Source organism: Delphinapterus leucas, chromosome 10, assembly GCF_059928025.1.
Source record: "Delphinapterus leucas isolate spDelLeu-1000000601 "Yukka" chromosome 10, BTC_Dleu_Yukka2, whole genome shotgun sequence".
Classification (NCBI taxonomy): domain Eukaryota; kingdom Metazoa; phylum Chordata; class Mammalia; order Artiodactyla; family Monodontidae; genus Delphinapterus; species Delphinapterus leucas.
Window position 1 is genome coordinate 2,472,990 of NC_143138.1, and position 26,964 is coordinate 2,499,953.

Genomic DNA, 26,964 nt, shown 5'->3' on the forward strand with positions numbered 1-26,964 from the left:
TCTAGCCAGACCTACTTCTCTGGAGAAAAAAATGAACTTTAGTGGAAAGAAGCTTGTATTCTAGACCTGAAACTGTGTGACCAGCTGCTCCAAACCCAACCAGGGGCCTGGAGACCATAACTCACCTACCCGCAACCTACACTGCACCTGGCTTTACCACCAAGAGGGACTAGAGTGACCAGCCCAGATTCTTACAGCAGAGACTTAAGATCAGGCCTTTATGGGATGAAGTGAATTGATTGCAACATGGCCCCAACTTGTCGATACCTCCCTGTACCCATTGACTTCCCACACTGCCGGGCTTAAGCCTCTGGGAAGGTAACAAATGGGATGGAAACAGACTTGAAAAGCACCTGCACTTTGGGGCGTGGCCTCTGTCTGGCCTGGAATGCCGAGTCGCAGTGTGAAAAACCCGAGCTAGCCAACTGGAGGATAGAGGGCAGGGGATGCAGAGATGACGGTCCAGCCCGCCAGGCCCTCCTCCACCAGCTCTCCCTCAGTGAGCCCGGCCAGCATCACCAAGCCTGAGCCCCAGTAGCAGAACCACCTGGTTAAGCCCAATGCACACAGCCGACCCTAGAACTGTTCAGTCACTACGTCTGGAGCTTGTATTAGGCTGCAGAAGCTAAGTGACATAAAGGCCAATTTCCTTCATGAAAAGAACTACGTACCTTTCACATGTAAAAAAACTCCCACAAGCCAACAGTCACCTTATTCTACAAATTCATTCTCATTCATGAGGAGTTTTGTGTGTGTTCAGACACATCCTTTGCTTCTTGTTTTGTGAAACAGTTGAAACGACCTCAATTTCTATCAATAGAAGCCACGGCACAGGCACCGGTGGCGGGTATGACTTCTCTGGAAGACAACTTGGCAACATCTTTCAAATGCGGGGACATAACAAATGGGTCTAGAAGATCATGTTTTTCCAGAAAAAAACATTAAAAAAAAAAAGAAGCCAGAGAACATTCTGATGTGTTTTATAGGAAAACAAATATCCAAACATCTGAGATCTCATGGTGCGTTGACTGGAAACAGCGAAGCTTCTTGTGTGAAAGCTGGGGGGCGGGTCTTGGGGAGCCAAGCTGGGCCGTGAGGGGGTAACACGGCCCCCGTGAGCAGATGAGCTCAGGGGCCTGCCATCACTGTGGCCCCAGAGCTGGGGAGAAGTCCCCTGCAGAATGTGGGTAACGAGGAAAACCCAGGAATCAATGATTGGAACTTGGAAGGTGGTTAGTTGTGATTGATTCTAACCCCGCCAGGCAAGAGGCCCCGTCCTGCACAGACCTGAATTTTACCCCCAAGAGAAGAAGGCAACTGGTCGACCCCATTGGCCGCCTGACAGCCTGTTTGGAAGCAGGCTGCACCCAACCGAGCACAGCTGGAAGCAGAGGGAGACGCAAAAGCCACGGGAAGCCCATCTGCTGTGCAGCTGGGTTCCAGGAGGCTTCCCGTGGCTGCCAGCGAGGAGCACGGAGAAGGGGGAAACCCTAACTTAAAAGAACACTTTGTTTACTTCGCAGTTTGGATAGATCATTCCCCAGGGTGAGAACAGCACATTTCCTAAAGGACAATGAGACGGGAGTGCCGGGGGCAGCCCGGAGGCGCAGCGTGTGGGGCAGGGGTAACAAGAGCCACACCTTAAACCAATAAAAGTAGAGTAATGTGTTTTATTTAATTAAAATAGATTAAAAAACAGACTGTGTAAAAGAATTAGGATTCTCAATAATTTACTATTATTTACACGAGAAATTCTGGTCGTTAGTATTCTCTGTGAGGAGATGAACACGCAGAGCCCAGAGCCTCCCCGAAGGCAGAGGGAGACTCGTTGGGGGCACTCGGTGACCCCCTGATTCCCGTCCACTCAGGTTGATATGGCAAATATATCACTGAGATCCTGGTGACCGGCAGGAAGGGGAACCCTCAGCCGCCCAGGGGTCACTGTGCTGTCAGCCCTCGTAGGAGCCCAGGTGGGGACTCCTTCCTCTCGGGAGAATCGTCACCACTCAGAGTTCATCACACAGGCACCAGTCAGTGGTTCCCCTATGCCCGCGGCCAAAACCCCGTTCACAACCAACCTTCCGCAAACACTCCCTTGGCTGACGCGAAGCCCACAGTTTCCGGATAGAAGATAAAAAACAGGAATGGAAGCTGCACGTCCTGGTTTCCAGGGAAATCCTGGATGACAGAACACACCCGCCTGTGTTGTCCAGAACTTGGTGACTCACCAAGATGCCACGCAAAATGTTCTGTGCGCTTGTGGAGGAAGGAGACGTGGGGGGAGGAGCCGGTGTCCAGACCCGGCCCGGGACGTCCTGCAGGCACTTGTGGCCCCTCCAGGCGTGGAGCGGGCATGTCCCGGGGATGCATACACAGGCCAGGAAGACCCCTAGAAGCAGCAGGGGTGCCGGACCCCCGTAACCCGACTCCTGGTTGTCGGAGACTTACGGTCTCCGTGGGCGCGGGCGGCTGGGTAGGACCGGTCCCTGGCATGATGGACTTCAGCGGAGCCACGGTCACCAGCTGGGGGAGGAGGGGCCCCGTGGAGACTCAGTCCAGAATGTCCGTCTCGAAAGGCACCAGGTGGTAATAGGACAGGTTGGTGACATAAGCTGCTGGGTCATCTCCATCCTCCAGCTCGGAGGCAAACTCACCGCCGTTCTCAAACCTGAAACGGGAAAGCAGAGGTGAGGCCAGGGCTGGCTCACTGGCCCCCGGCCCCGCTGAACTGGACAAAGGGCAGACGGTCACTGGCAGGAGGGTCTTTGGATCGAACAGCATGGAAGGGCTCTCCACGACACCGGCCCATCCACCACCAGGCTGTGTGTGGAGCGAGTGTGGAAGGAACCGTGATTGCAAATTGATCAGTCACGTGGGCCCGACTCCAAAGCCATCACAGCTTTGGTTTTCACTGCCTTAGAGACTGTGATATACTTTCACTGACCAATATTGAGGCATCCATCCATCCATCCATCCATCCATCCATCCATCCATCCATCCACCAATCCATTTATCCAACAATCCATCCATCCAGCCTGCCAGCCAGCCAGCCAGCCATTTATGCATCAATCCATCCATCCATCTGTCCATCCATCCATCCAGCCTGCCAGCCAGCCAGCCAGCCATCCAACCATCCATCCATTTATGCATCAATCCATCCATCCATCCATCCATCCATCCATCTAACTATCCATCCATCCATCTATCCATTCATCCATCCATCCATCCACTCACACAGTGAGTATTTCTCTCTCCATCTGGGGGTTATTCTGGGCCAGGCGCTGGGGACACAGAGTGGACCAGACACAGGGACCTGCCATGTGCTGGGCCTGTGGACCATGGCAAAGATGGGTGAAGAAGGCCGTGTGGTCCCAGCTCCCAGCCTGACTGCTTCCTGGGCCACGTGCACACACGACCAAGGAGGCAGGAGTCAGGGAGGAGCTGGGTGAGGGCAGAGGTTAGCAGAGGGCGGGTTCCTGCATTTGGGTCCTGCACTCAATGTGAGGCATTACACGGCGGGCACAGGAAGAACTCAAGGAAGGATTTGTGCCCCAAATGTGAGGCGACCTAAATACCTTCTCAACGTGGATTCCCCAGGAATGGAAACCATTTCCGCGCCCTGCCTAACTCAGCCTCGGCTTAAGCACACTTGCTTAAGCTGGAAAAAAAGGACTATAAATTTTAAAAGATGCTTCACAGAGAAAACAGTGCACGGAGGACCTTCTCCCCAGGAGGGGAGACAGATGCTGCCTGTACCTTTCCCATTGCTCCCCAGCCGAGAACCAGTCCAAACAAAGGGGAGTGGCAGAGGGGGGCGGATGCACGCCCTGCCCGGGCAGCGGAGAGGGCCTGGGGCCACTGAGCACACTGTCCACACTGCCCCTGCTCTGACTCCCGGTGACTGAGACCTCACAGGAGTTCAACTACAGCGGAAAGCCGGGCAGCGACGGGCAGGGCACGAGGCGTCCAAACCACATAGCCGCCGGCCTGGCTACACTGGCTGGGGAGCCAGCCGGGATGGGGGAAGGGGAGGGCGGAGAGGTGTCCCCCCCAGCACCCGGGGCACGTGGGGTGGACGGGGTCCCAGGGAGGCCTGCTGCCTCTAAGTTGCAAGGGAGAAGCGGAGGAGGCGGCGATGGCAGCTTTGAAATCAGACAGGAAAGGCATGGAGGTGGGTTTCCCTCTAAGCCCATGCTGACGGGCGTGTGTGGAGATGCGTGGAGCCCTGCGTCCGTGCAGGCAGTGAGGCCGAGAGGGGGCCCTTAGGTGCAGGGAAAGGCTCCGGGCAGGTGAGGGACGGGCCCGGTGGCGGCCACGACACAGCCCTGCCCAGCAGCTTCCTGCCCCTGCTACCTCTCCTGCCCTCAGATCCCCTGAGAACTGGGGAAGGAAGGGGACCTGGGATGCTCAGCAGAGTCCGGGGTCCCCTTCAGCCCCCGTGGTCCTCAGCAGGCCTGGCAAATCTCCCTGCTTCTAACCAGTGAGGACAGGGTCGGGGCTCACCCCAGGCCTGGGCAGAATCTCCCGGAGCCTGGCAACCCCTCCAGCCAACCAGGGTGGTCACAAGGCTGAGGCCCAGCCGTCCCGCTCTCACACACGTCCCCACCAGGCACACACACTTGGTCCCTGAGTGCAGGGGGGTCTCTGGTCTGAGTACTGTAGCTGCTCTCCCCCAGGGACAGTGTCGGGACTGACAGGTCCTAACAGCAGGCCTGGCAGCGTTGATCCACAGCCTTGGGGCCACACAGTTGCTGTCGAGGACCACTGAGGACAGCTGTGGCCAGGAGAGGCTTCTCTCTGTGACCTCCTGTCCCCTGGAGTGTTCAGACAGACCCTCCCGAGAGACAGACGGCAGGAGACCATCACTGCGGGGCTGCCCGAGGTCAGGCACCTAGAGAAATGCCCGGCAAGCCCAAGTTCCCTGGAGATGCTCCGGGGCCGCTCGGAGGCCGACATCTCCTCGTTAAGCTATCCTGGGATCGCAGAGGTTTCCCCGCGATCTTTCTCTCCCACCAACCCGGCACTGCAGATTGAGGATGGGTCGCCCTGTCCACGCAGAGCCCCGGGCTGGCTGGAAAAGTTACATTACAGCCCTTGCTTTCTCTCCATGCTTCTCCTCCAAAATGATTCATGGTTGAACTGCCTTCTCAGAGCTGGCCTCATGCCAGGGGCAGAGGGCCTCTCGGGGCCTCTCAGAGACAGAAAGCGTCCCTGGGATGCAGAGCCAGAGCCAGGACCCTGCAGCCCCTGGTGGTCCACCAACCACTCCACCAGGACAAGCCCGGTCAGAAGCTCCTCCCATGAAGCAGGACCTCCTTCCATCGCCGTGTAATCCACGTCAGCCTCGGACCCACGATGCCAGCTCCAAGTTGGCTCGGGGGACCCTCGGGCTGGGAGCTGTCTGTGCACACACGGTGTGTACGATGTGCGTGGTCCCGGCTGAGCGCGAGGCATGGCGGCATTGGGTCGGTCCTGGTCCACTTTCACGTGGGGCTGACGGGGTGCGGAGGGACCCCCGGACTCTGAGAGGCCCCCTGGTTCCGGGCTTGTGCCGGTCAAGTGCCCGCGGGAGACCCTGAGCTTCCAGAGCTGCCCGGGGGTCCCAGTGTCAGGCGTCCATGCTCGTCACCTGAGCCTTCAGGAGACCCTGCGAGAGCACAGCGGTCCCACCAGGAGAGAACAGGAGCCAGGAGACGGGAACGAACTCCCTGAGCTCACACAGCAGGGAGAGCCCCGGGCGTGGCCTTGACAGTCACCCGAGCCAGGTCCTGCCCGATAACCCCGAGACGGCTGGCAGCACCCGGGGTGGCTTTCCTAGAGCCCCCATCGTGGTCCATGTTCTGTCACCCGAGGAAGGAAGCACGGAGGGCAGGGGGTCTTTAGCTGCCTGCCTTCTCTAAGCCGATGCATCCGCCCTCCCCGCAGGGCAGGCCCATGAGCCACAAAGAAGCCCCCTGGGAGGCAATGAGAGGTCAACATGCAGCTGACGCCCAACCCCCCCCCCCAGGAGACCAGGCCCCCACGAGGAGGCTTGTGGCCCCGGACCCTCCAGGGCCCAGCACAGCCCAGACGTGAAGCCAGGCAACTCCTCCTGAATGTCCCCCCTCCGCACTGCCAGCCGCATGGTCACACTCTGTCCCCTTCCTAGAGCCCCGAGTGGGCAGGGAACCTGGCCCGGGCACTGGCTGATGGCTCGGGACCTCGTGTGTAAAATGACACTCGAATCAGTGCACTTACAGGTGCTCCGAGGGGTCCACAGCTGCGTGCTGGTCTTTTCCGTTTGGTATGCTGTGGTCAATAACGATTGTTTCGGTATTTGCTAAGCAAAATCCATTGGACCTCATGATTTCTGAAAGCGAAAGCAGTAAGGGAAATATTCAGAAGGGGATCCGATTATGAAGTTTTGCAGTCTGGGGCTCACACTGCTCTCCCCACATCCCCCTTCTCCTACTGTGCTCCCTCCTTCCCCACAGTTTAGAGAAAGCTCCGCCGTTCAGACTCAGGGGCCACACCTGCCGACCCTACGCCAGTCCAGAGGGGCGTCTCTCCCCCGCAGAAAGGCGCTCTGGCAGTCCGAGCGCTCTCGCCATACGCCCGCCCTGTGGGTTTGAAGCTGGAGCAGAACGAGGCTGGGTTTCAGGCTAAGACGACCGCACACGACGTGGGCTCTGCCCAGGTCGCCTGACCTCTCTAAGCTCTCACCTGTCTCAGGTGAGGATAACACGGCCCAGGGTCGCCGTGAGGATCCAGCGCAATCCGTGTGTGTTTTCAACCAAACGGGTGACTCCACCTTTTACTTTATATAATCCTATATATAAACTGACTTCTCACCAACAAGCACAATTTGGGGTAATTTTAAAAGGGCAACAAAGAGATCGTCTTTGTGTGTCTACATTGGCTGTGTGGTTAGATTCCAAGTGCAAAGTCTGGTGCTCACTCAGCTCTAGAAGGGGAGCGGGGGACGGGGAAGCCCGAGCATCGGTGGTGGTGGGGTGTGTGTGTGTGTGTGTGTGTGTGTGTGTACGCGGAGGCGTGGGCAGCTGAAACAGCACCGGCCTGGGACCTGGGACTCCACGGCGCAGCCCAGCAGGGAACCCCGAGATACCGGACGCAGTGTCCTAACTGGAAATTTCAAAACTGTCCTGGATGCTCTCCAAGTACCCTTCCAACTCTAAGACCCTATTAGCTCCCAGGCTCCATCACATCATCTGGTCCATTTAAACATAAGTGCACTTGACTCCCTTCTCCGACCTGGGGAAGCTCTTACTGACATTTCCCGGGGACTGTGTGTCCTTCCCTTCCCTCAGTGGATCACAGACTCTCCAAGGATAGACCTGGAGGGTCACCAGGGCTCCAGCTCCTTGTGTGCATCTCCAACCAACCTCAGCCCCTGGTCATCGAGCTCCACGCTCAGGGCCTCGTTTGTCCCATCAAATCAGGGCCTTCACTAACCTCACCTTAAAAACGTGCTTCAAACAGACTCTGAACTCCTGCCGGGTCCTCAAATCCAATGATCATCGTCTTCCCACTCAGGGCCTCATGCACGGGAACAGCTCAAGATAGCCCTTCCTCCGGCCCTGGCACAGGCCGCAAGGATGTCCAGTGTTACCCCGTCTCGTCGGGTGGCTGATGCTGTTGTTGTTTGCGGGGTTGTTTTATTTCTTACGTCTCACCATAATTTAGATTATTTTATCCCCATGTACAGATTTGCTTTTTTTTAATAAGTGAAATTGTAACTTCCTATTTACTTTTCATCTTTCTGGGTATTTGATTCCCAGTTCCATGAATTTCTCTCCACATGAAGACACTTGGGGAAACTACACAAAAAAAAGAAGAAAAAAAAGTCGATTTCCTCCTTACCTCCGCCCCCCAGGATAAAATGACTATCCATCAATCGGATTTGCCAAGTAACTGCTAAAATTTCCAATTGACTTTCTGGAGAAGTGACAGCGCTCGCTTCACTGGCCTTTCGAGGTCGGTCGCACTCCACGGGGCATCAGCACGTGGCTCTTTCCCGACCTCCTCTCCCTGGCTGAGCCCACCCAGAGCCCACCCGCCTCGGACAGCCTGTACGTCATGAGAAGGAGCTGAAAACCAGCGAAAAGTCAGTGCTTGGAACCTCTGGGGTCAACTACACCACCAGGTGCAAAAAGAGCACGAAGACGTTGACCAAAGCCTGAGTGGACAGACACTGCAGAGGACGATACCCCAACAGGAGAGATTAAGACCCCCCTGCTTCACAATTTAAAACGCACGACAGCACAGAACCACCTGCTTTACTGCTTTTATTAACTGACTCAAACCTGTCCCAGGAAGCACGTAAAACCTCAGGGACCTCAGGACAGCCAGCTGACAGCCCCCAGATCCTCTCTCCCACCGCCTCCCAAGGGAATTTGGAGGGGAAGACCCTACAAGTGAAAACAAACGTCAGCGCTGCAAAACATTTGTACATGTCGCCAGGAGTCACCTTGTATAGGAACTTCCTCATCTTTCTTAAATGTGAGATTTGGAGCTCTAGAAAGTGGAATCTAGAAAATGGAACCAGCCCCCGAAACAAACTTGTTACAAATCATTCCTTAATTGTCTGTGCAGAGAAGCCAATTGTCTGCAAGGCCAGCTGGGCCCTCCAGGAAACTCCACTTCTGCCACTTAAGCGTGGGAAGCAGCTTACTCCTTGCTTAGCTTTTTCGTCTGTAAAAGGGGAATAACCGTATCCAGCTATCCCAAGGGGCACGGGTGTGGATTAAATGAGATGGTTTTTACAAAGAATCTAACAAATGCTGGGGCTCATAAATGGTAGTTATTGCTATCGTTGTTCCAAGTGTCCTCATGTCTGTTGGGTCACCCAAATAAAAAGAACCAAAGGAAATGCTACGCTTACTGAAAAGCTTCAGCATCTGAAGCCTACCTTCAAATGTACTGAAAATGGGAATTTCTTAGAAGTCAGCTTAGTACCTTTAATCACATACAAGCCAGTTCTATGAAATAGCTCCTTTTCAAGCCAGTTTTTCGCATACAGAATTTTTTTCACATGAAGAAGAGTCCTGCTTCGCCATTTCTTACTTCTTAAAACTTTTGTGGAGCTCATTTTAGAATTATGGAAAAGTTGCAAAAACAGTATAGAGCTTTCACAGATTGCTCGGCAGCTCGTCCTTTGGTTAACATTTTACATAACCATGGTACGACGAGCAAATCCAGGAAATGAACATCGGCGCAATGCTCGATAAACTAAAACCTCCTGCACCTGAGTTTCACCCACGTCCCTCTGTTCTGGGCCCGGCCCGGATCCCTTGGGGCAGGAAGATGCGGTGGTTCAGCCTCCTGTGACCCCTGACGGCCTCGAGGGCCTGGGTCTCGCCTCATCTCTCCTGTGGCTGCAACACTTGGGACGCGGACTGGTGAGTCTTTCACTGACTGTGCCTCAACCTGCCTGGCGTTTCCGTGCTTGGACAGAGGTGGACGGTCCAGCAGGAACCCGCAGGGACGCTGCCTTCCCTTGGGCATCAGATCAGGAGTGCGATGCCCACAGGCCTCACTTATTCCTGGGATGTCGTCTGGATCTCTCGGGTCAGGAGGTTTTCTCCAAAATGAGGATACTCCCTCTCTCTTTGTAGTTGAGAACGATCCTGGTGGAGATGTAAGTGCAAATTCTGCTTCTCCTTCAACTTTCACCCACTAATCCCAGCATCTTCCAGGGATCATTCCTGCAGCAATGGCTAGTGTCTGGCTGGTGGTGATTTGCTTTTTTTACTTGCAGCCCTGTTTTCACATGCCCCATATGCCACCATAACTCACTTCATTAATTCATCTATTCTTTTTTTTCCTGCGGACAGTCTCAGCCCTGAAAGCATTCACACGCTCTCCGATCCCCTTTCCTATTCTACTTTCAACGTCTCTAGCAACGGAACAAAACCCAAAGCCATGTTGCTTCATTAACTGGAGACCAGGACTCTCCCCGTGTGGTGAAAATTAAGTTGAGACTGTACAGATGCCTGGTTACTAAAAAATGAAATTATATTTCCAGCCTTCCCAAACCTGAGTACTATGATTTTTGAGGCCGATATCAATTAATCCAAGCAGCCAGAGCGAGGCTGAGGTTTATGCTTTCTTTTAAGCTGCACCAACACAGCCATGGTGTAGAAAACTAAATTTAAGTTTTCCTAGACTCGGTAATAAACTTTTAGATTAACACGGGATGAAGAGTGTTTAAGGCTGCATTGGTCCAAAGCATCACCTAAGAGACCAGAGCACTTGCCAGAATCGTGGCCCCGGGGTGGGGTGGGGAGGCCAGTTCTCACACCATGGGCGCCTGGCGCCACCTAGTGGAGCTCCTGATCCCTAGCCGGTCAACCTAGAGGTCACTGCAGGAGGCCTGAGAGTGGGCCAACGTCAGGGCTGTCCGCCAGGGCACCACCTCCCAGGATGCCACATCAGAGGCTTGAGAAGATGCTGAGAAGTCTGGGGGAGGGGGTGACAGCGGGAACGGCCGTTTCCATGCACGAGTGGAGTTTAGCTGGACAGGAGTGGACGTGGACGGGCAGGGATTGTGGGGAGGGAGGAGACAGGGCCCAGCCAGCAGGAGGCCCAGGGCCTGGAGCAGAGGGGTCGACGGTGACATGGAAAGCCAGAGTGACCACAGCTTGACATGCCCAGGATGACAGGAAATCCATAAATGAATGAGCCAGGAAGTCAGGTCCGGGTGGCCGATGTCGGTACTGAGGACACACCCCGGGGAGAGGCTGGGCTGCTGGAGACTCGGCCCTCGGGGCGCCTGGCTCTCTGGATCCTGAGGCCCAGCCCCCCGGGCACTCCCGAGTCCACGCGCAGCGCAAATACGGGCCCAGACTGAGGAGCAGGGCTTTTGCCCACGCGGCTCCAGGCCCTCTGCGGCTGGCAGCGCTACTGTAAGGAACAGTTTTCATTAGAAGTTTTTCTGAATTTGCCACATCCTTGTCTCAGTGGCCAACGAAAGCACGTCTCACGTGCCATGGGAACTCCCCCGCCCAGCCACGCGCTCAGGCAGAGGGAGGGCCAGCGAGGTTGGGGGCGAAGATCCCAGGGAGAACCCCTTTGACTGATGAAAGCGGACGAGGGGGAGGGACCCCCAGGCGTGGGAGACCCTCAGCTCTGGAAGGGGCGACCCCGCCAGCTTCCCGCACAGGGCTGCCTGCAGGCCGTGGTCTTGGCACGAGGCTTCGGGCTCTCGGCAGCTGACTCGCAATAGCTGTTTGCGAAGCCCACTGTCAGGCAGCCCCGTGTCACAAAGTGTTCCGTGCTGAGCCGCAATGGCTGCACTGACCCCCCCCCTGCGATGCCCCAGCGGGGAGCACGATGTCCCCAGGACCCGGGCTCCCAGTCTGCACGGGGAGACCAAGGCCCTGCCTTCCCAGACCTGCGTGCCAGGCCTCCTGAGCTCGTGGGCAGGAGGGACCCCAAACCTCTGTCCTCAGTCCTCGAAACAACACAGGAACGTAGTTAAAACCTCGACGTGGGACCCCAGCGCTACCCCTGTTCAATCCTGTTTCCTTCCTTTCAGCGCTTTGGGGTAAACTTGGGTCGTGCGTTTATCCGAATCGGCAGTAAAGACGAGGCACTGAGATGGGGGCTGGGGACGCCAGGTTGTCGCCATCAGAAGCACCTGCATGCAGCGCCGGCCCGTCCCTCTTACGCCCTGGGGCCTTTGGGTCAACCTGCGCCTGCCACCAACCCCAGGCCCTGAAAGGATCCTGCGGCTCTCGGTTCTCCTGTTTGCTCAAAACAGAAAGAAATCAAGCAAAATGGAGATGCCAGGGCCGGGGCTCTTCCGTGCAAGACTGAAGGACAGAGGTGTCCACGCTCCAGGTGACAGCACACAGAGCCCGACACGCTCTGAAGCCTCTCTGAGGCTTGGACACTGGAGTCCCCGGACATCCGGTCAGGAGGGCTGACCACCATTTTCACTCTCCTGTAGAGAAGGTTCTGGACGCTAGGCGTTAGCTAAGAAGAGGCCCCCAGCCCCCTGCTCATCCTCCTAAGGACACACATGAAGCTCTCCTGGGAAGACGACAAAAGTGGCAGACACGCAAACCCAGGCTGAACCCTGTCCTGCGCACACATGGTCAGAGCGAAAAGTAACTTTTCCGTCCCGGGTTCCCAGAACCTGCCAGCCCTGCCCGCCGCGCCCCAGCACGCAATTAAGGAATCTCATCCTTGCCGTGGTACATCAGTCAGTAAGGACACTTTTATACCAGTGACGTCAGCCGTCACCCCAATGTGCCCCCTCCATCTTCCCATCACTGGGGCCCAGTTCCTTTTCAGGTGATGGCTCTGGGCTCAGGTCCCCTCACCTGCTGATTCTTCCCCATCACCTCCCTCTGAGCCCCCCTCCTCCGCTCCCTCCTCTTTCCTTCCTTCCACGAAGAACTCAAGTGCTGGACACAGGGACCCCCCCCCCGCCTCCCCTCATGTCAAGGTGACCTGTGGGATGTCACCGCTGCCCGAGCTGTATCCCCTCTGCGCCCGGCAAACGCCCACACAACCTCACTCAGGCCAGACAAGTTGCCTGGGGAAGCCCGGTACCTGAGACTTCCAGGACAGACCTCTTTTCCTACAAAATGCCCCTCACAGGCTTTGCCAACGGCACTGCAAAAACAGAGTCTAGTGTTGTAGCAACACGTGCGCCCCAGATCTGAGGAAGGTGCCACCGGGCTGGACCCAGGCTTCCCTCGCTCCCCTCTGACCCACAGGACGGCTGACCATCCCCTCTTAGTGCTGCTGACATTTGTCAGAGGCTCAACCCAGTGTCCACGCTAAGGAGACCTACACCATGTGTCCCTTTCTGTCCCCCCGTCCTAAAGCCAAGAACCAAGTCAGTGTTGCGCTAGGTGAACTCCTATTTTTGCAGGCTGGACGACACATTCCAGTAATTCACTTCAAAATGCCTCACTGAGGGCTTCCCTGGTGGCGCAGTGGTTGAGAGTCTGCCTGCCGATGCAGGGGACACGGGTTCGTGCCCCGGTCCGGGAAGATCCCACATGCCGCGGAGCGGCTGGGCCCGTGAGCCATGGCCGCTGAGCCTGCGCGTCCGGACCGCGACGGGAGAGGCCACAACAGTGAGAGGCCTGTGTACCACAAAAAAAAAGCCTCACTGATGCTTTCATCATAGACTATTTAAGTACATTCCAATTTATACGCCAGATAACTCGCTTTGGAAGTAGGAAGAGTGTAAACTGCAGGTCAGTAGGTAGAAACACACAGTTTCATAAAAATCGGGAAACGGTCCCTCCCCTGCTGCTCCCACCCTTCTGTTGGGCTGTCTTTCTGGATCCCAAGTGCGGGAGGTGTGTCCAGCACGTGGACAGTGGGCTGGGAAGGTTTCTGGTGGCCCTGTGGCTCTCACCTGATATTTTCACCGGACTTTGAAAGCTGGGTTGAATTTTATGGACGTTGTCATTTTTTAACACCTGATCCAGGGGAGATCTTTCAAAGAAGGTGAGCACGACTTCTGACCTGGAATACTGGGAAGAAACATGTTCATTCCTATACCTTTTCCTCCCGCGAGGCAGCCCGTCTGACGCTGGTGGCCCCGCACGGCTCAGACTGCGGGACTGAGCGCGGACGGGGCCGCTTCCCCACTCACCTGTCAGGCGCTCAGGTGGCTCGAGGCCCAGGGACAGACAGGATGGGGACAGTGGGAACAGTTCGTGCCTGGTCTGCGCCAGCGTTCACGCACGTCCATCTCCCCTCACTTTCCAGTAAACCGCGAGCCCGTCACTTCCGCTGCCTCCCCAGGGAGAAAGCACCAGAGCCCCCAGAGCCCAAGGAGCCTCCCTTCCCTGGGCTTACACCTAACCCCACCTGACACTTCCAGGAAGCGCGCCCCGGCCCCGCCCGTCCGCCCGCACCCACCTCGCGCGCCCACCTTGTGCACCCACCTTGCGCGCCCACCTTGCACGCCCACCTTGCACGCCCACCTCGCACACCCACCTTGCGCGGCATGCTGATGACGGCCTTGAGCAGCTTCTCCACTTCGTTAAGCCTGGTCTCGATGTCGTGGGCATCCTTTATGGCGACCAGCCCTGGGATTGAGACAGAAATGCCTCCATCAGAAAAACACACCAAGAAGTGTGCTCCCGAATTAAATACAGAACAACAAGACGCCTCCCTGGCGTCACCCTCCACGAAAGACATCTGGGAAGTTTACTCGGCCTCACGTGGGTGCAGCCCTGCCCTGAAAGCCTGGCTCTCAACCTCGTTTTAAGTTTCAACAACCCAACGAGTGATTAACGTGTGTGCTGCAGTGGACGCTGTCCGTCTGAAAGCCACAGAGACACCATCAGAGGCCTCTCCGAGCGGGACTCTCCAGCCGCACCCTGGACAAGGCCAGAGCTCAGCCCCCGCCCGCGTGGTGGCCGTAGCTGGGGGAGGCTGAACCCACCGGCCCCCAATGACACAGCTGAGATGACCACAGGTCCCGTGGAAACGGAGCCTATGTTTAGACAAGTCATTTAGATACCGGCTTTGAACGGGAAAAAATCACATCTTTACCCAGAGAAAACCAGCGTGGCCATGACTCACAGCACTTTCCAGGAATCGGCTTCTACCCTCGTTCCAGTTACCGGAAGACTCGACTGGCTACTAAAAAGTGCGGTATTCTGTCTCTAAAACACGAGAGCTAGTGGCACGGAGACTCGGGGTGCGGTTCTATCTTCCTTTGAGCAGTGCAGAGCACAGACCTTCCCAGCACAGCTCCTACACATCAACTTCCCAGGGATGGAGCAGGTCAGATTCCCAAGGACATTTCACGTGACCCAGGATGTTGGTCCCGGTGAGCTACGACCAAACCGCAGAGGCTGAAATCCCAGAACTATGTTCACTCACTGAATCCCAGTTTTCAGAAGTTCTGGTTTTGTTTTACAGGTGAAAGGGTTGTTCATTTTGCAGGCAGCTCGCCAAGTCCACATAGTGTTAAATTAACCTCCTAAACTACGTGATTGAAATTAAGAGGCCCCAGAACGCGTGGTCCATGGAAACCAGGGGCGCCCCAGACACAGGGCGAGGGCGCTTCTGAAGGCCTGGGCTGAGCAGGGGGTCCCTCGCATTAGCTGAGGTCAGGAATGTCCAGTCAAGGCCAGGAATCGGTCCCTGGACCTCCTGGAGCACAGGCCGGGTGCACCTTCACCTGGCCACCCGGGGGCCTGCTTCTCAGTGGGCTGTCTGGTCCTGCCCACCCCACCTCAAGCCACACGGGCCCAGGCAGCCAGCCAAAGACCCCAAGCCTCGGTCCACACAGCCCGCACTGGCAACCCCAGCCATCGCCGGAGAGAGGGGCCCGGGCCACCTCCTCCCCTCTCACCTAGGCTGCCTGGCCTACCCACCACCCTGCAGGCTGGGGGCAGCGAGAAGGGAGAAAGAAAACACCAGGGTGCCAGGGGCTCAGCCCTGAGTTTCTTGTTTAGAGTTACACACACGCACTAGCACACACGCAGACACACACACACAAGCACACACGCAGACACGCACACACACCCCTCTGTGACCTCTTGCTTGCTATGGACAAGTCTACAGAGGAAAAGAGGGACGCTGGAAAATCCTCTGAAAAGTTGTTTTTCGAGACAGGACAATTCTGTAAATCATCCCCAGAAAGAGCTTCTTTATTCTAAGACAAGCAAAACTACTGTCACGTTTCAACTTCTGTTACATCTAGCACACTGGTGTTAAATCACTTGAGTTCATGACACAGTAGTTGTGTTCTGTAAGGACAGTTTATAGGATCAGCCTCTCGTCTGGTCAATGCGTACGGCGTATTTATACCCACCTCCTAGGACGTAAAGCACGTGTAGCCCCATGGTTGGGTTTACAACCACCCAGGGTACCATTCAGTCAAATAAACACACTGATCTATGCTGATCTTCTTTTAGGGCTGCCAGAATTAGCAAGCAAAAAGCAGGACACCTAGTTCAAGGTGCGTTTCAGATAAACACTGAATAATGCAACAGTATGGATAGACACACTAAAAAATTATTCAGTGTTTATCTGAAACTCAAACTTACTTGGTGTCCTGTACTTTACCTGGCAACACTATCTTCTTGGCGACCTGCTTTCCAGACGAAGCAGAGAAAGGCAAGAAGTACGTGGTCAGGCCTCTGGGAACACGTAAGGGTTTAGGCTCAGCGCACACACCCTGGGGGTCCGAGCCTCGCCAACCTCACCAGCTCCGCTGCTCTGTGACTACCACATCCTCATCCCAACCCCGAGGAACGGGTCCAAGGCACCAGAACGTGGCCCCCATGCCCGCACAGCACTGCCTCTGGGGGACCCATGCCCACTGGCCTTCCCCCACCTCCAGGCTCGAGTGAGAAAATCCCACCATCCCTTAAAGGCCACGTGGGTTGGGACACGCCTTCTGCTCTGTGAAGCCCCCCACCCACCAGGCGGGACTCGTCTGCTCTGAGCTCTGGGAGAGCTCCATCCACCCCACCTCTGCAGCACTCACCACTCGGCAGCAGACCTGCTCCCTCCCCTGTGGCCTCCCCAAGCCCACCTGTGAAGCTGAGTGTAGGAGGTACCCAGGGTCCCCTCCTGTCGTCAGCCGTCAGCACAGGGCCTGACACTGACACTGGCACCCGCAGGAGATTCACTGGTCGTTGGCCATTTGTTGATGGAATAAAGTTTCACAAGAGAACAGAGTCAAGGACAAGTTATCATCTGTGTGTGTCCACCAGCCTACGGGTGCCAACCGCATCTCTGGCTTCTCGGCGCCACTGACCCCAGCCGGATCCCGGCCAGCAGGCTCAGGGTCACAGGCCTCAGAGGAGAAGCTGCCCAAGACCGAGGTGGTAACAAACCCACTGAGTTGCCAGCCACTCTGGTTTGGTTCTATCTGTGGAAGCTGCAAACTTATCGTTGCCTTTCACCTGCCTTTATGCTTCTGAGGAGAAGCCAAACGGTGCTCTCTGGAAATGAAAACGTGCTTCAAAACAAGAGGGGCTGAAAACATTTCCATGGCGAAAGAACACACTGGAATCCCTCCTGCAAGAACAGAGTGACAGGGGATAGTTTTTTAAGCTTTGGCTTTTGGTTGGGGGCCCTTCTTCATAATTTATTTCCCCGTGGCATAGTGGCTTCTGGGTGACAACCAAGGCGATCGGGCTCAGCGTTCCCACGGTACGTCCTCCTTTCCCCAAGGAAACCCGTCCATGTGAATGACAAGGACGCTCACCTCTTCCCTGAGGAGGGAATCAAAGGTGGAGATTCGTGAAGCTGTGGATTCGGCTGGGCTGACTGGCATCCATCTAGGGGCGGCCCCCAAGGCTACCTGGCCCCCACAGAGCCCCTCCCTCACCCCACATCAGGGCAGGAAGGGGTCACCACTGGCTACGGGGCTTCCAATGGCTTGGCCCCTCTTCCAACGCCAGCACCCACGTTTCCCTCCTCTCCTGGGCCTGGAAATCACCCTCCTTCAGTTGTTTTAAAGGTGTTTCCCATTAAACAGGGAGGTGTACTAAATGCGGAAGGAAAACATTCAAACAAACAAACAAACCCAAAACTGTGCTTTGAGGCCACAGTGCAGAAATGAAATAAATCTTCCTTTAAAATTTCATGTCTCAAACCCACTGAGGTCCGCCCCCATCAGCTTTCTCAAGTTCACAACTGTTGGAAACCGAAACACCTGCTGGAAACACCCAAGATCAGCATCAATTCCCAAAATGACACAGCACCAGGCACGGAGTGTGAGCAGAGCCCACATCTGGGGCCTGTCATTGCCCAGGACGGACGGCGTATGGAGACGCTCAACTACGTACAGGCAGTCGGGGGGCTTTCTGTCCTACCTGCTGTATTCTTCCTTTGTGACCCAAGAGCTTTGGCTTTTGATGACCGGCAGAGCTTTTCCAAATGTCACTTGTTTACAGTAACTATTTGAAACTTCATTTTCAAAAATGTGCTTACGTCCAATAATTTAGGATTATCTAGAACTTCTAGCTTTTGTATTCCAAATATGGTTGATTGAACGAAAACTGTGGGGATCTTGTTTGACTCAGTTTTACTATCTGAGATCGTGATTCTAAAGAATGCAAGCGGATAAAATGGTTGTAAATTTGCAGTTGGACAGAAAAACTCAGGACCCCCCCCCCTTGGTTATGAGGCTGCCGTTCCAGGGCCGGCCAGCAGGAGGCGCCATCAGTCCATGGAAGGCGCGGGACGCAGTCCAGCGAGGACAGCGGGAAGGGATGCGGTCCACCCGCCACACCCAAGTTCTAAGGAAACTGACTCAGAAGACTTCACAGCCCCAGGAAATTTTCTAATTTCTGATAAAGCATCATCACTAACATAATCTCAATTTTAAAAAATTTCACTCTACACAATTTGTGATGTGAGAAATTTATCCAGATATAGCCCCAAACTTTGAAACTGTAAGATTGATAACACGACTACGTACATTTCAGTATGTCAATTTCACATCCCTTTGGGGGTTGAAATTCAGCCTTGAGCAGCCAGAGTACCCCTTCTGTCTAAACTAGCTTACCCTTGAAAATCGAGAACTCCAAACGAGCTTCTGTCAGTTCCTGGGTTAGGTCTTTATACAAACACAAACACCTGACTCATTCTCGGAACCCAAACTGAACCCAAACTGTATCAGCACAAAGATCAGGCTGAGGGAGCAGACACAGACCAGTGTCCTAACCTCAGGCACCTGGTCCCACGTCCTACTTCTGTGGGTGGAGGCTTCGGACTGAACATCTCTGGTGACTGTCCCAGCCTCCAGGGACAGACTCAGGGCTGAATCTCCCTGAGCGCCTTCTGCCGCTGTAATTCTGGGAGTGAAGACGCATGCTTCTCGGGTCAATTGGGAAGGAGTGTCCGTTACCCAGAGGATGCCAGTCCCTTAAGAGGAGACTCCCATGGCAGACCCCGGGGAAATCTTCTGTGATGTGGACTTTCCAACTGAGCCAAAGAAGGCATAGTTCAAAAGTCCATCCACGCAGAGCCCAGAGAAGCAGGCGGCTCGGGCGAGGTGCGGAGGGCACTGTCACGAGATATATATTCTTTAAAGGCTGAGGATCGTACAAATTTTGGAAATAAAATATTTTAAAATTTCCAGGAAAATTCTCAATGATTACTTCGTAAATACTTGTCCTCTAAATAGGTAGTCAACATAAAACCAGCAGGGACTCACTCAGCGATGAGCTTGAGCTCAACCAAAGTGGTTATTCTCTGCTAAACTCAAGCATCCCCATGCAGCCCTCGCTCCCTGGGAACCCGTGGCGACTCTGACCTCACAGGCTCCATCCATGGGGGTCCCACCCTTTGCCCCCATGCCCACCCTGCTGCACACAAGGCTCGGTCCCCCTCCCCCATCACCCTCCCCTGGCCCAGAGATGCCCAAGGCAACACTGATGGACAGGAACATCTCCTCCCCGTCTTTGCAAGGACGAGAAGCAGGGCAGGGAAAGGAGGCGGAGGAGAGAGACGAGCAGAGACAAGACAAGAGGTCCGGAGGCCCCGGGAAGGGGCTGCGGGAAGACTTCTGTCCTCCGCTTCTTCCCAGGCCTGTGAGATGCCCGCCTCTCACCACATCCCTCCGCCAGCCCCTCCTTCTCCGGCCGCCTCGCTCTTCTCCCACCACAGGCAGAATTCCTTACTAAGCTTCAGGCTCAACACGGCTAAGGAGTCACTCATTCCACCCTAGTCTGTCTTAAAACTTGGAAGGAATTTAGGGAATAAACACCAGCCGTCCCAGGCTCTCAAAACAGGAAGCACTTGATCCCGAAGCGGGCACCAGGGCGACAAGACCTGCCCCTACATGCTGGCCAGGATGACGGACACGAGGCCAAGACTGACCGCAGGGAGGTGTCACCAGGAAAACCCAGCAGGGAACCTACAGCGCAGGGGTGAGGGCGAGAGCGGGCCAGAAGGGCTGAGACAAGCCTTACACACCCCTGGGGGCCAAGGGGGGCCCGGCTCTCCACCCAGGCTCTGCCCCCATGGCAGCTCTATTTCTCACATAAAATACACACCGAGAGCATCTGCCCCGGAAAACTGCCCCCGAGCCTGACCCACGCCAAGCACCAAATCCCAATTTCTGGACCAGCAAAGCCCCAGGCCTGGTCGGTAGGGGTCCCACTGAGGTATCGGGGTGACCCACTCCCCGGTTTCTCAGGCGCCATCGCCGTCCCCACCTCCCTAGGACGGGAGGCTGGAGGCCATACCTGGGGGCTGGCGCCACACCCCCACCGGGAGGGCTCTGGGTGAGGGGACGCTGCCTACCCAGAGCAAAGGGCAGAAGCTCCGCCTCACATGGTGCCTTCCCGTCCAGCATGGCTCTGTCGTGGCTTCAGCGCTCACAGCGGCGGCCATGCAGATGCCACCCCTGCCAGCTTATGAACCCTGCAGCGGTGGCTTGAGCTGAACCACCTGCCTCAAGTCACGTGGGAGGGAGCCAGAAACAGCCCGACACCGCATCCTCACCCGCCTGGTCCCAAAGCTGCTGCTGGTGCTTTCGGCCGCTCAGCCCAACCTCCTCCCGCCGTGACCTCGTGTCCCCAGGCGGGTCCGCCAGTCTCGCAGGGCCTGGATTTTCCCCTGCGGGAAGCAGGGGGTTCTGGTGACGAGTAGGCACCGTGGTAAGAGCCTTAATCCCACGTCCGCTCCTTCCCTCCCCCCACCCTCGGTCCAAATGCCGCTCGTCGTGTTTCCTACTGACTGTAAGTCACACGCCAGCAGAGGACGACGGAGGTGCCTGTTCTTAAACGTGCGGCACGCCCTGCAGTGTGAGTCGGCAGCGGAGCAGGGCGGTCGTGTTCACCTGCAGGAGCCACGTCGGGGCGGGGGGAGCGGGGCCCTGCGGGGCCTGCCTGGAGGACAGCGTCACGGCGCGCGGTCTGTGCTTCTATGTGACACAGGACACGTCTTGTCTGTGCTGCCACGGTTCCAGGGGGCCCAGGCCCGACCAGAAAAGAAGGGCGTCCAGCCCTCCGCCTCAGCCCCCTCCCTGCCCCGTCACGGGGAGGATGTGGATCCAGGGCCTGGCGGGGGCGGGGTGGGGGGGAAGCTTCTCCGGCCCGTTCAGGGACATGGGGACCATCTTTTCAGTGGCGACGACCGAAAGGGCTGGTGGATGCCTACTGTCACCCGAGGAAGTGAAAGTGAACAAAAGCACCAATGAAAACGATTTCAGTGGGACAACATCAACCCCTGGTAATGCCGCGCCCTCGCTCACTGTCCCCTATGTACTCTGATGACGGCCGCTGCCCCTGCAGGACGCCCCACACCAAGGGGCCTGGGGCTCGCCCGTGCTCGTCCGCGGGGCTCATCGCTCCTGGCCAGCCTCTCCGCGGCCCCGCCCTGCAGCTCCGCACCGAGCCTCACGGAGCGGCCACACCGCCCCGGCCCTGCTTCGTACCTCAGGGGCTTCGCCGCTACCTTCCGCTGCACGCCCATCTCCCCTAGTTCTGACTGCTCCCAACCAGAAACACCTCCTGCCGTTTGGAAAAGTGTTTATAAAAACACACAGTGGAGGCACACCAGGCCCAGCCTGGTTAAAAAAGAGAAAAGGAGAGCGGTGTCCCTGGGGGCCAGCCTGAGGGCACCCAGATGCTACCAGCCGGTCCCGGTGCTGAGATGCAGAACCAAGTTTCCCCTTGGAAATCTGGTGGGAAGTAAGCGAGGCCTAGAAGCTCCAGAGCGAACAAGCTCTGTGAGTTTCTGGCCGCTCCTTCTCTGACTGGGAGTTAGCCCGAGCCACCTGGGCCCACGGCACGGCCGGAGCTCTGACGGATGAGACCATGGGACCGCAGGGCACACCGTCCCTCACAGAGGAAGGAGAGTCCGGACAGGGAACTCGGAACAAAGCCTGAGCGACAGCAGGGTGTGGGTCTGGGAAAGAAACATAAAACCTTAGGAAGAGAGGAGACAGCCGGCTCCCGGGAGGGATGGTGCCGGCACCAGACCCGGGGGACGGCAGAGCCCGGCAGCCCTATATATGGAAGAGATTCGAAAATAGGTCTGTGAATCAGAAAGAACACCCAAAATGCCCCAGAGAAGTGAAAACTGCCCCTCTCCCCATTAGAAGGGGCAGGAGCCCCTCCAGGGAAGCCATGCATGGGGGCGGGGCGGGGCTGTGAAGGGGGAGGACAGGACCCCGGCCCACTGCAGGGCCCGTCAGGCCGGACAGAGGTGGCCTCTGTCCCCCTGATCTGCTGCCCTGACCTGTGGGCGGCCTCTGCTCTTTTTTAGCCACTTTCACTAAGAAAGGAAACTCGGGGCTCTGCAGTTCACCCCCAGACCAGACGGCGATCTACCCCCACTTGTTTCGGGGAAGCGCAGAGCTTCTCCCCATCCACGTGAGAGCAGAGCCTGGGAGCAGAGCGCTGTCCCCTAGGGCCGTGGGGAGGCGGGGTGTCCTGGCTGGCGGACCTGCGCCCAGGCCTCTCTGGTCGGTGCCAGACGCCTTCGCTTCTGCCCCTCCATCTCACATCTAACAGAAGGTCTATGAAGACGCAGGCAGATCCATGTCCCCGGTGACAGGGGTGAACAGACGTTACCCCAGCACCACGCACAGGATCTCAAGGAGGGGCCTTATTTGGAGAAAACACTAAATACCGTGTTCAAAGCTGGGCCCTCCATCAGCTCCCCCTGCGGGCTTCCTGCATCACCCAAGGCTCCCCACACCCACATCTGGTCTCTCCATAGACCCTGCACTCCCTCCCAGACGCGTCCGTGTTTGACCACTTCTCACACCTTCCCTGTCTCCCCGGCTCGCCCTGGTCCTTCTCCAGCCATGCTCAGCACAGCAGCCAGAGTGCCCGTCACATCAGGTCGCTCCCGTTCCGAGCTCTCCATCTCCGACAAGAGCCCCACGCTGAGCGTGATCTGCCCACTCCCTACCTCGATCTCCCATTGCTTCCACCCCCTTCTCTCCCCTCCAACCACAGCGGCCCCCTCAGGACTCAGGGCCGCCGGGCACACGCCGGCCTCAAGGCCTTTGCACTTGCTCTGGCCACTGGCTGGAAGCTCTTCCCCAGGCACCTACATCGCTTCCTCCCCACTTCCTCCCGGTCTCTCCTCTCAGGTCACTTCCTCTGAGCCCTTCTGGACCAGCCCATCTGAAAGTGAACCCCTCCCTACCCCTGCAAGTCATAGCTCCTCTCCTTCCTCTCTTTTCTTTTCTTCTGAAGGTGCAGAACCATCTAACATTTTTTTAAACTTATCTTCTTTATTATTGGATTTCCCCCACCCCGAATATAGAGTCATGAGGGCAGGGTTTGTCTGTTTTGTTCACTGCTGCATCCCCAGCACCTAGAAGATGATGGTGCAGGGGAGGCATCTGGTAGATACTTGCTGAGTGAATATAAAACCAATGTGTTGATTTGACAGTAATCAGGAATCAAAGGTCACCTGCCTACTTTGGAAATAGGATCTGTTTCTACAGTGATGACTTCATAAGGCCTGAAACAGGTGTTATTTTTTAAAAAGGATCAAAATAATCCAAGAGCCCCAAACAGTCATTGGGGACATTCTGCATGCTTGTCTTTTAAAGTGTGAACCTTCCCAGACGAGAGATGTAACAGGCAAGAGACCTTGCCACATCTGGTCAGGAGCCCTGAACCATGTTAAGTATTACGTAAAGGGTATTTAAGTCAAAGACTCGGCCCTACCTGTGTCAGAGTGTGGAAAGAGCAGAAGGGGACACCTTGGTCACCCAGAGATGCTATGCACAGAAAGCAGCTACCTCCCTCCCCTAGGCAGGGGCACAAGAAAGGAAGGACGGGTATATCAGATCCAGACGCAGAAGAGCATAAGGTGAGAAGCCAAGAGGCCAAGGAAGAGGATAGAAGAAGCAAGACTAGTCCTGAGAGCAGCCTCGCCCAAACAGAAGACCAGGGAGGTGGGCGAGTGAGCCCCGTGCCGCCACTCCACGCAGGGGTTTAAATATCTCTGCGCACGTGTCACCAGGAAACATACACGTTCCACAGACAGACAGCCAAGGCTAGCACCAGTGCGTGTGCAGAATCAAGGAAAAGTACTCTGCACAGAAACACTCTCCCACGGCAATACTCCAGGGACCACGACAGAGGGCTCCGCATCCCCTTCACTGCACGCAGAATCAAAGATGCAAGTCAGACCCAAGGCGCTCCCACCCTCTGGAGGTGTTCAGTCCTGCATTTACAAGAGCTACCAGCCTGCTGCCAGCACGAGTTCTCAAACCTACACTTGCAAAGCTCTTTAAAGAGATGAGCGGGCCAATGTAACCCAGCCCAGAAACATGCAATAAATTTAAACTGAGGGAATCTGATGGGGAATTGCACTGAGAAAACCTGGCATCTCTAAAACAGCACACACATCTGGATGCCTTTTGTGTGTACGGTTTGTATGTCCAGACGATCTGTTTATGCAAATAGTAAATCCACCTGGAAATAAGGTGAACGCTTCTTTTGCATTATGGCGATGTATTTTACTTAGCAAACAACTTCCCTGGACTTTCCTTCCTTCTAAGGAAGGAAAAGGCCTTCCCTTGGGTGTACAACAAACTCAGGTAGTACTGGGGGAGGGGCCAGCTTGCCTCCAGGCAGAGAACCTGGAACCAGACAGAGGGTTCAGGTCGCCTGTCCTGCGGCCCCGGGCCTCCACCTCCTCTCCTCCAGGGGTGCTGAGCTGGCCTTGCAGGAGGCCCTCTGGTCAGGACTCCAGCCGAGAAGACATTCCCACAGTCCATCGTGGGCTGTTCGAAAGGCCTTCACACACAACTGGTCCTCACCTGACTGCCGCCCCGCATGTCCCCCACTAAACCTAATACCCATTTCTTGCTGATTTTTCTCCCTTTAGACACTTGAAAGCAGCTATCATACCCCTTCTGCGCCTTGTTTTCGCCCTGGTGGTCACCCTCTTCCTGTCTCCTTGCGGATGGTGCGCTGACACCTCGCAAACCCAGAACCAACCAGGCACGACCTGCGCGGAGGGACAGAGCCCAGGGCGTGCGTGTGCACGGCGCACCCTAACCCTTGTGCTCCGGGTAAGGTGGTTTCCTCACCAGATCCCAAGGCGACTGAAGCTCCGCCCTCCTCCCCACCTTCTATGACCCTCACCAGAAGCCGCTGGGGGTGACAACAAAAGCCACCTTTGTGGAGGGCTTACTACTGCTGGACACTGAGGGTGCACTCCAGCCCGCACAAGAAAAGTGAGTGTCAGGTCCTATGTTACAGGGGCGGAGCCAAGTGGGGAGCCTGGAGTCACAGCTGAGTGGGGTCCTCTGACAGAGTGAGACCTGGAGGGCAGGTGGAGGGCAGAAGGGAGGGCAGGGGGAGGGTATGGGGGAGGGTATGGGGGGGAGGCAGGGGAGGGCGGGGGAGGGTATGGGGGGAAGGCAGGGGAGGGTGGGGGGAGGGTATGGGGGTAGGGCAGGGGAGGGCAGGGGGAGGGTGTGGGGGAGGGTATGGGGAGGGCGGGGGGAGGGCAGGGGAGGGCAGGCCCTCCACCAGCTCTCAGGGACTCCTGTTTGTTTATGGCCTGCCTTGTTCCAGAAAGGATGTAAGTCACTGAATAAACAGCCGTTCCTTCATCTAAGCTTTCCGGATTTGGGCATCCATTTGATAAATAACAACACACACACACAAACAGTAGATCAAGGTAAACTAATGCCATGCTTGAAATAATACTGAACTCCCTCCAGAGCAGCATGAAAGCGAGACTCAGGGGAGCAGGGCCTGCAAACGTGCTGGCTTTGGGAGCCTTTCCAAGTGACGCGTCTGCCCGAGAATGTGTCATGAGAATGAGCTAATTACCCATATAATTCACACACTGGGGTGGGAGCTGTCCCGGGGAGGGGGGCGTGGGGCGGAGTGGAGATTATCCCAAGACCTCAGGCAGATGGGCAGCTTCAGTAAATGCCCCCTAAAGTGCCCCAGGGATCTGCTTAGAGGAAGGCGCTGGGAAGTGTCACCAGATTCTCAGCGCTGCAGGTGGTCACGCGTGTGTGTGGGAGGGGGCAGGGGGGACCCCAGTCCTCCTGCCTCAGCTTCAGCCTCTCGCTTCCTCTCCGCGGCCTCCAAAGGCCAGCCCCGTGGGCCGAGGAGAGGAAACGGGAAGCCACCCAGTCCCTGCGAGCCAGGAAAGTCACAAGGCGCGGGAGGAGGCCTCTGGGCTCATCAAACTCGAATGCGGACCCACCCTGGTGGCGACGGAGGCCGCGTGGCACCGCGCACTCGGGCTGTCGGTCACCGGGGACAAGAGGCGCGGCCCTGCCGGGGGAGGCCTCGGAGGGGGCTGCCAGACACGACGCGACCCCAGCGCGGCGGGAGTCGCAGGGGCCGCCCGACACTGGCGCGGGCCGGTGGCTCGCCTTGGGGACGGTCAGGACTCCCGTCTGGCCGGCCTCGGGCCCCGTGCGCCGACTCCTGCGCACCAGCCACTGCACTTCACCGCCCGGGGGCGGGCGGAGGTCTGAGGGTCCCTGTCCCGTGCCGGGGTCCGGGATGTCGCGATCCCCGCTTAATAACCGCCCCTGCGCCCCTCCCTGCACTTCAAAGGAGCCCCCCCGACCCCCTGCCCCAGGCCGGGCCCGCGCCCACCTTCGCGCAGCGGCGCGAGCGCCAGCTCGGGCCGGTCCTCGGGGAAGGCGTCGCGGAGGCGCTGCCACAGGCGGCCCAGGTCGGCCAGGCTGCGGTGCAGGTAGAGCACGCTGCGGTCCGACCACTCGGTGCGGATCTCGAAGAACTCCTCCTCGTCGCCGCGCCGGCTGACGATGAGCCGGCGGATGCCGTTCACCCAGCAGCCGCGCACGAACATGTTCACGAGCGACGTGCCCTCAAACACCGCCGAGGCCATGCCGCGGGCCGAGCATGCCCCGGCCGGCAGGGGGCGCGCCCGCCCGGGCCTGGGTCCGCGGGGAGTCCGTCCGGAGCCGGGATCGGTCTGGAGCCGGGGTGTCTGTCCGGGGCCGGGGTCCGTCCGAGGTCTGTCCGGAGTCGGACAGATCCAGGATCTGTC

At 56.8% G+C, this 26,964-nt stretch overlaps 1 protein-coding gene across 3 annotated transcripts; it reads right to left on the bottom strand.

The window, feature by feature from the left end:
* Window positions 1-1,652: 1,652 nt before the first annotated feature.
* On the bottom strand, window positions 1,653-26,915 carry PXDC1 (PX domain containing 1). Of its 3 annotated transcripts, XM_022586560.3 has the most exons (5): window positions 26,547-26,915; window positions 13,966-14,057; window positions 13,379-13,496; window positions 6,238-6,349; window positions 1,653-2,668 (listed from the first exon to the last, which is right to left on the bottom strand). In XM_022586560.3, the coding sequence occupies exons 1-5, from the start codon at window positions 26,800-26,802 to the stop codon at window positions 2,551-2,553; spliced, it is 696 nt and encodes a 231-aa protein (XP_022442268.1). In that variant the 5' UTR covers window positions 26,803-26,915; the 3' UTR covers window positions 1,653-2,550. The 3 variants fall into 3 exon arrangements, with proteins under 3 accessions (XP_022442268.1, XP_089774363.1, XP_089774362.1); XM_089918237.1 differs by lacking the exon at window positions 6,238-6,349; XM_089918236.1 differs by lacking the exons at window positions 1,653-2,668; window positions 6,238-6,349 and adding an exon at window positions 7,824-13,100.
* Window positions 26,916-26,964: the final 49 nt, after the last annotated feature.

Coding starts and splice junctions, on each gene's coding strand:
- PXDC1 (XM_022586560.3), bottom strand. CDS start 26,802: ATGGCCTCGGCGGTGTTTGAGGGCACGTCGCTCGTGAACATGTTCGTG. Junction 6,350..13,378: donor AAGTCCGGTGAAAATATCAG/GTGAGAGCCACA, acceptor TTTCGCTTTCAG/AAATCATGAGGTCCAATGGA. Junction 2,669..6,237: donor GTGGACCCCTCGGAGCACCT/GTAAGTGCACTG, acceptor TTCCCGTTTCAG/GTTTGAGAACGGCGGTGAGT.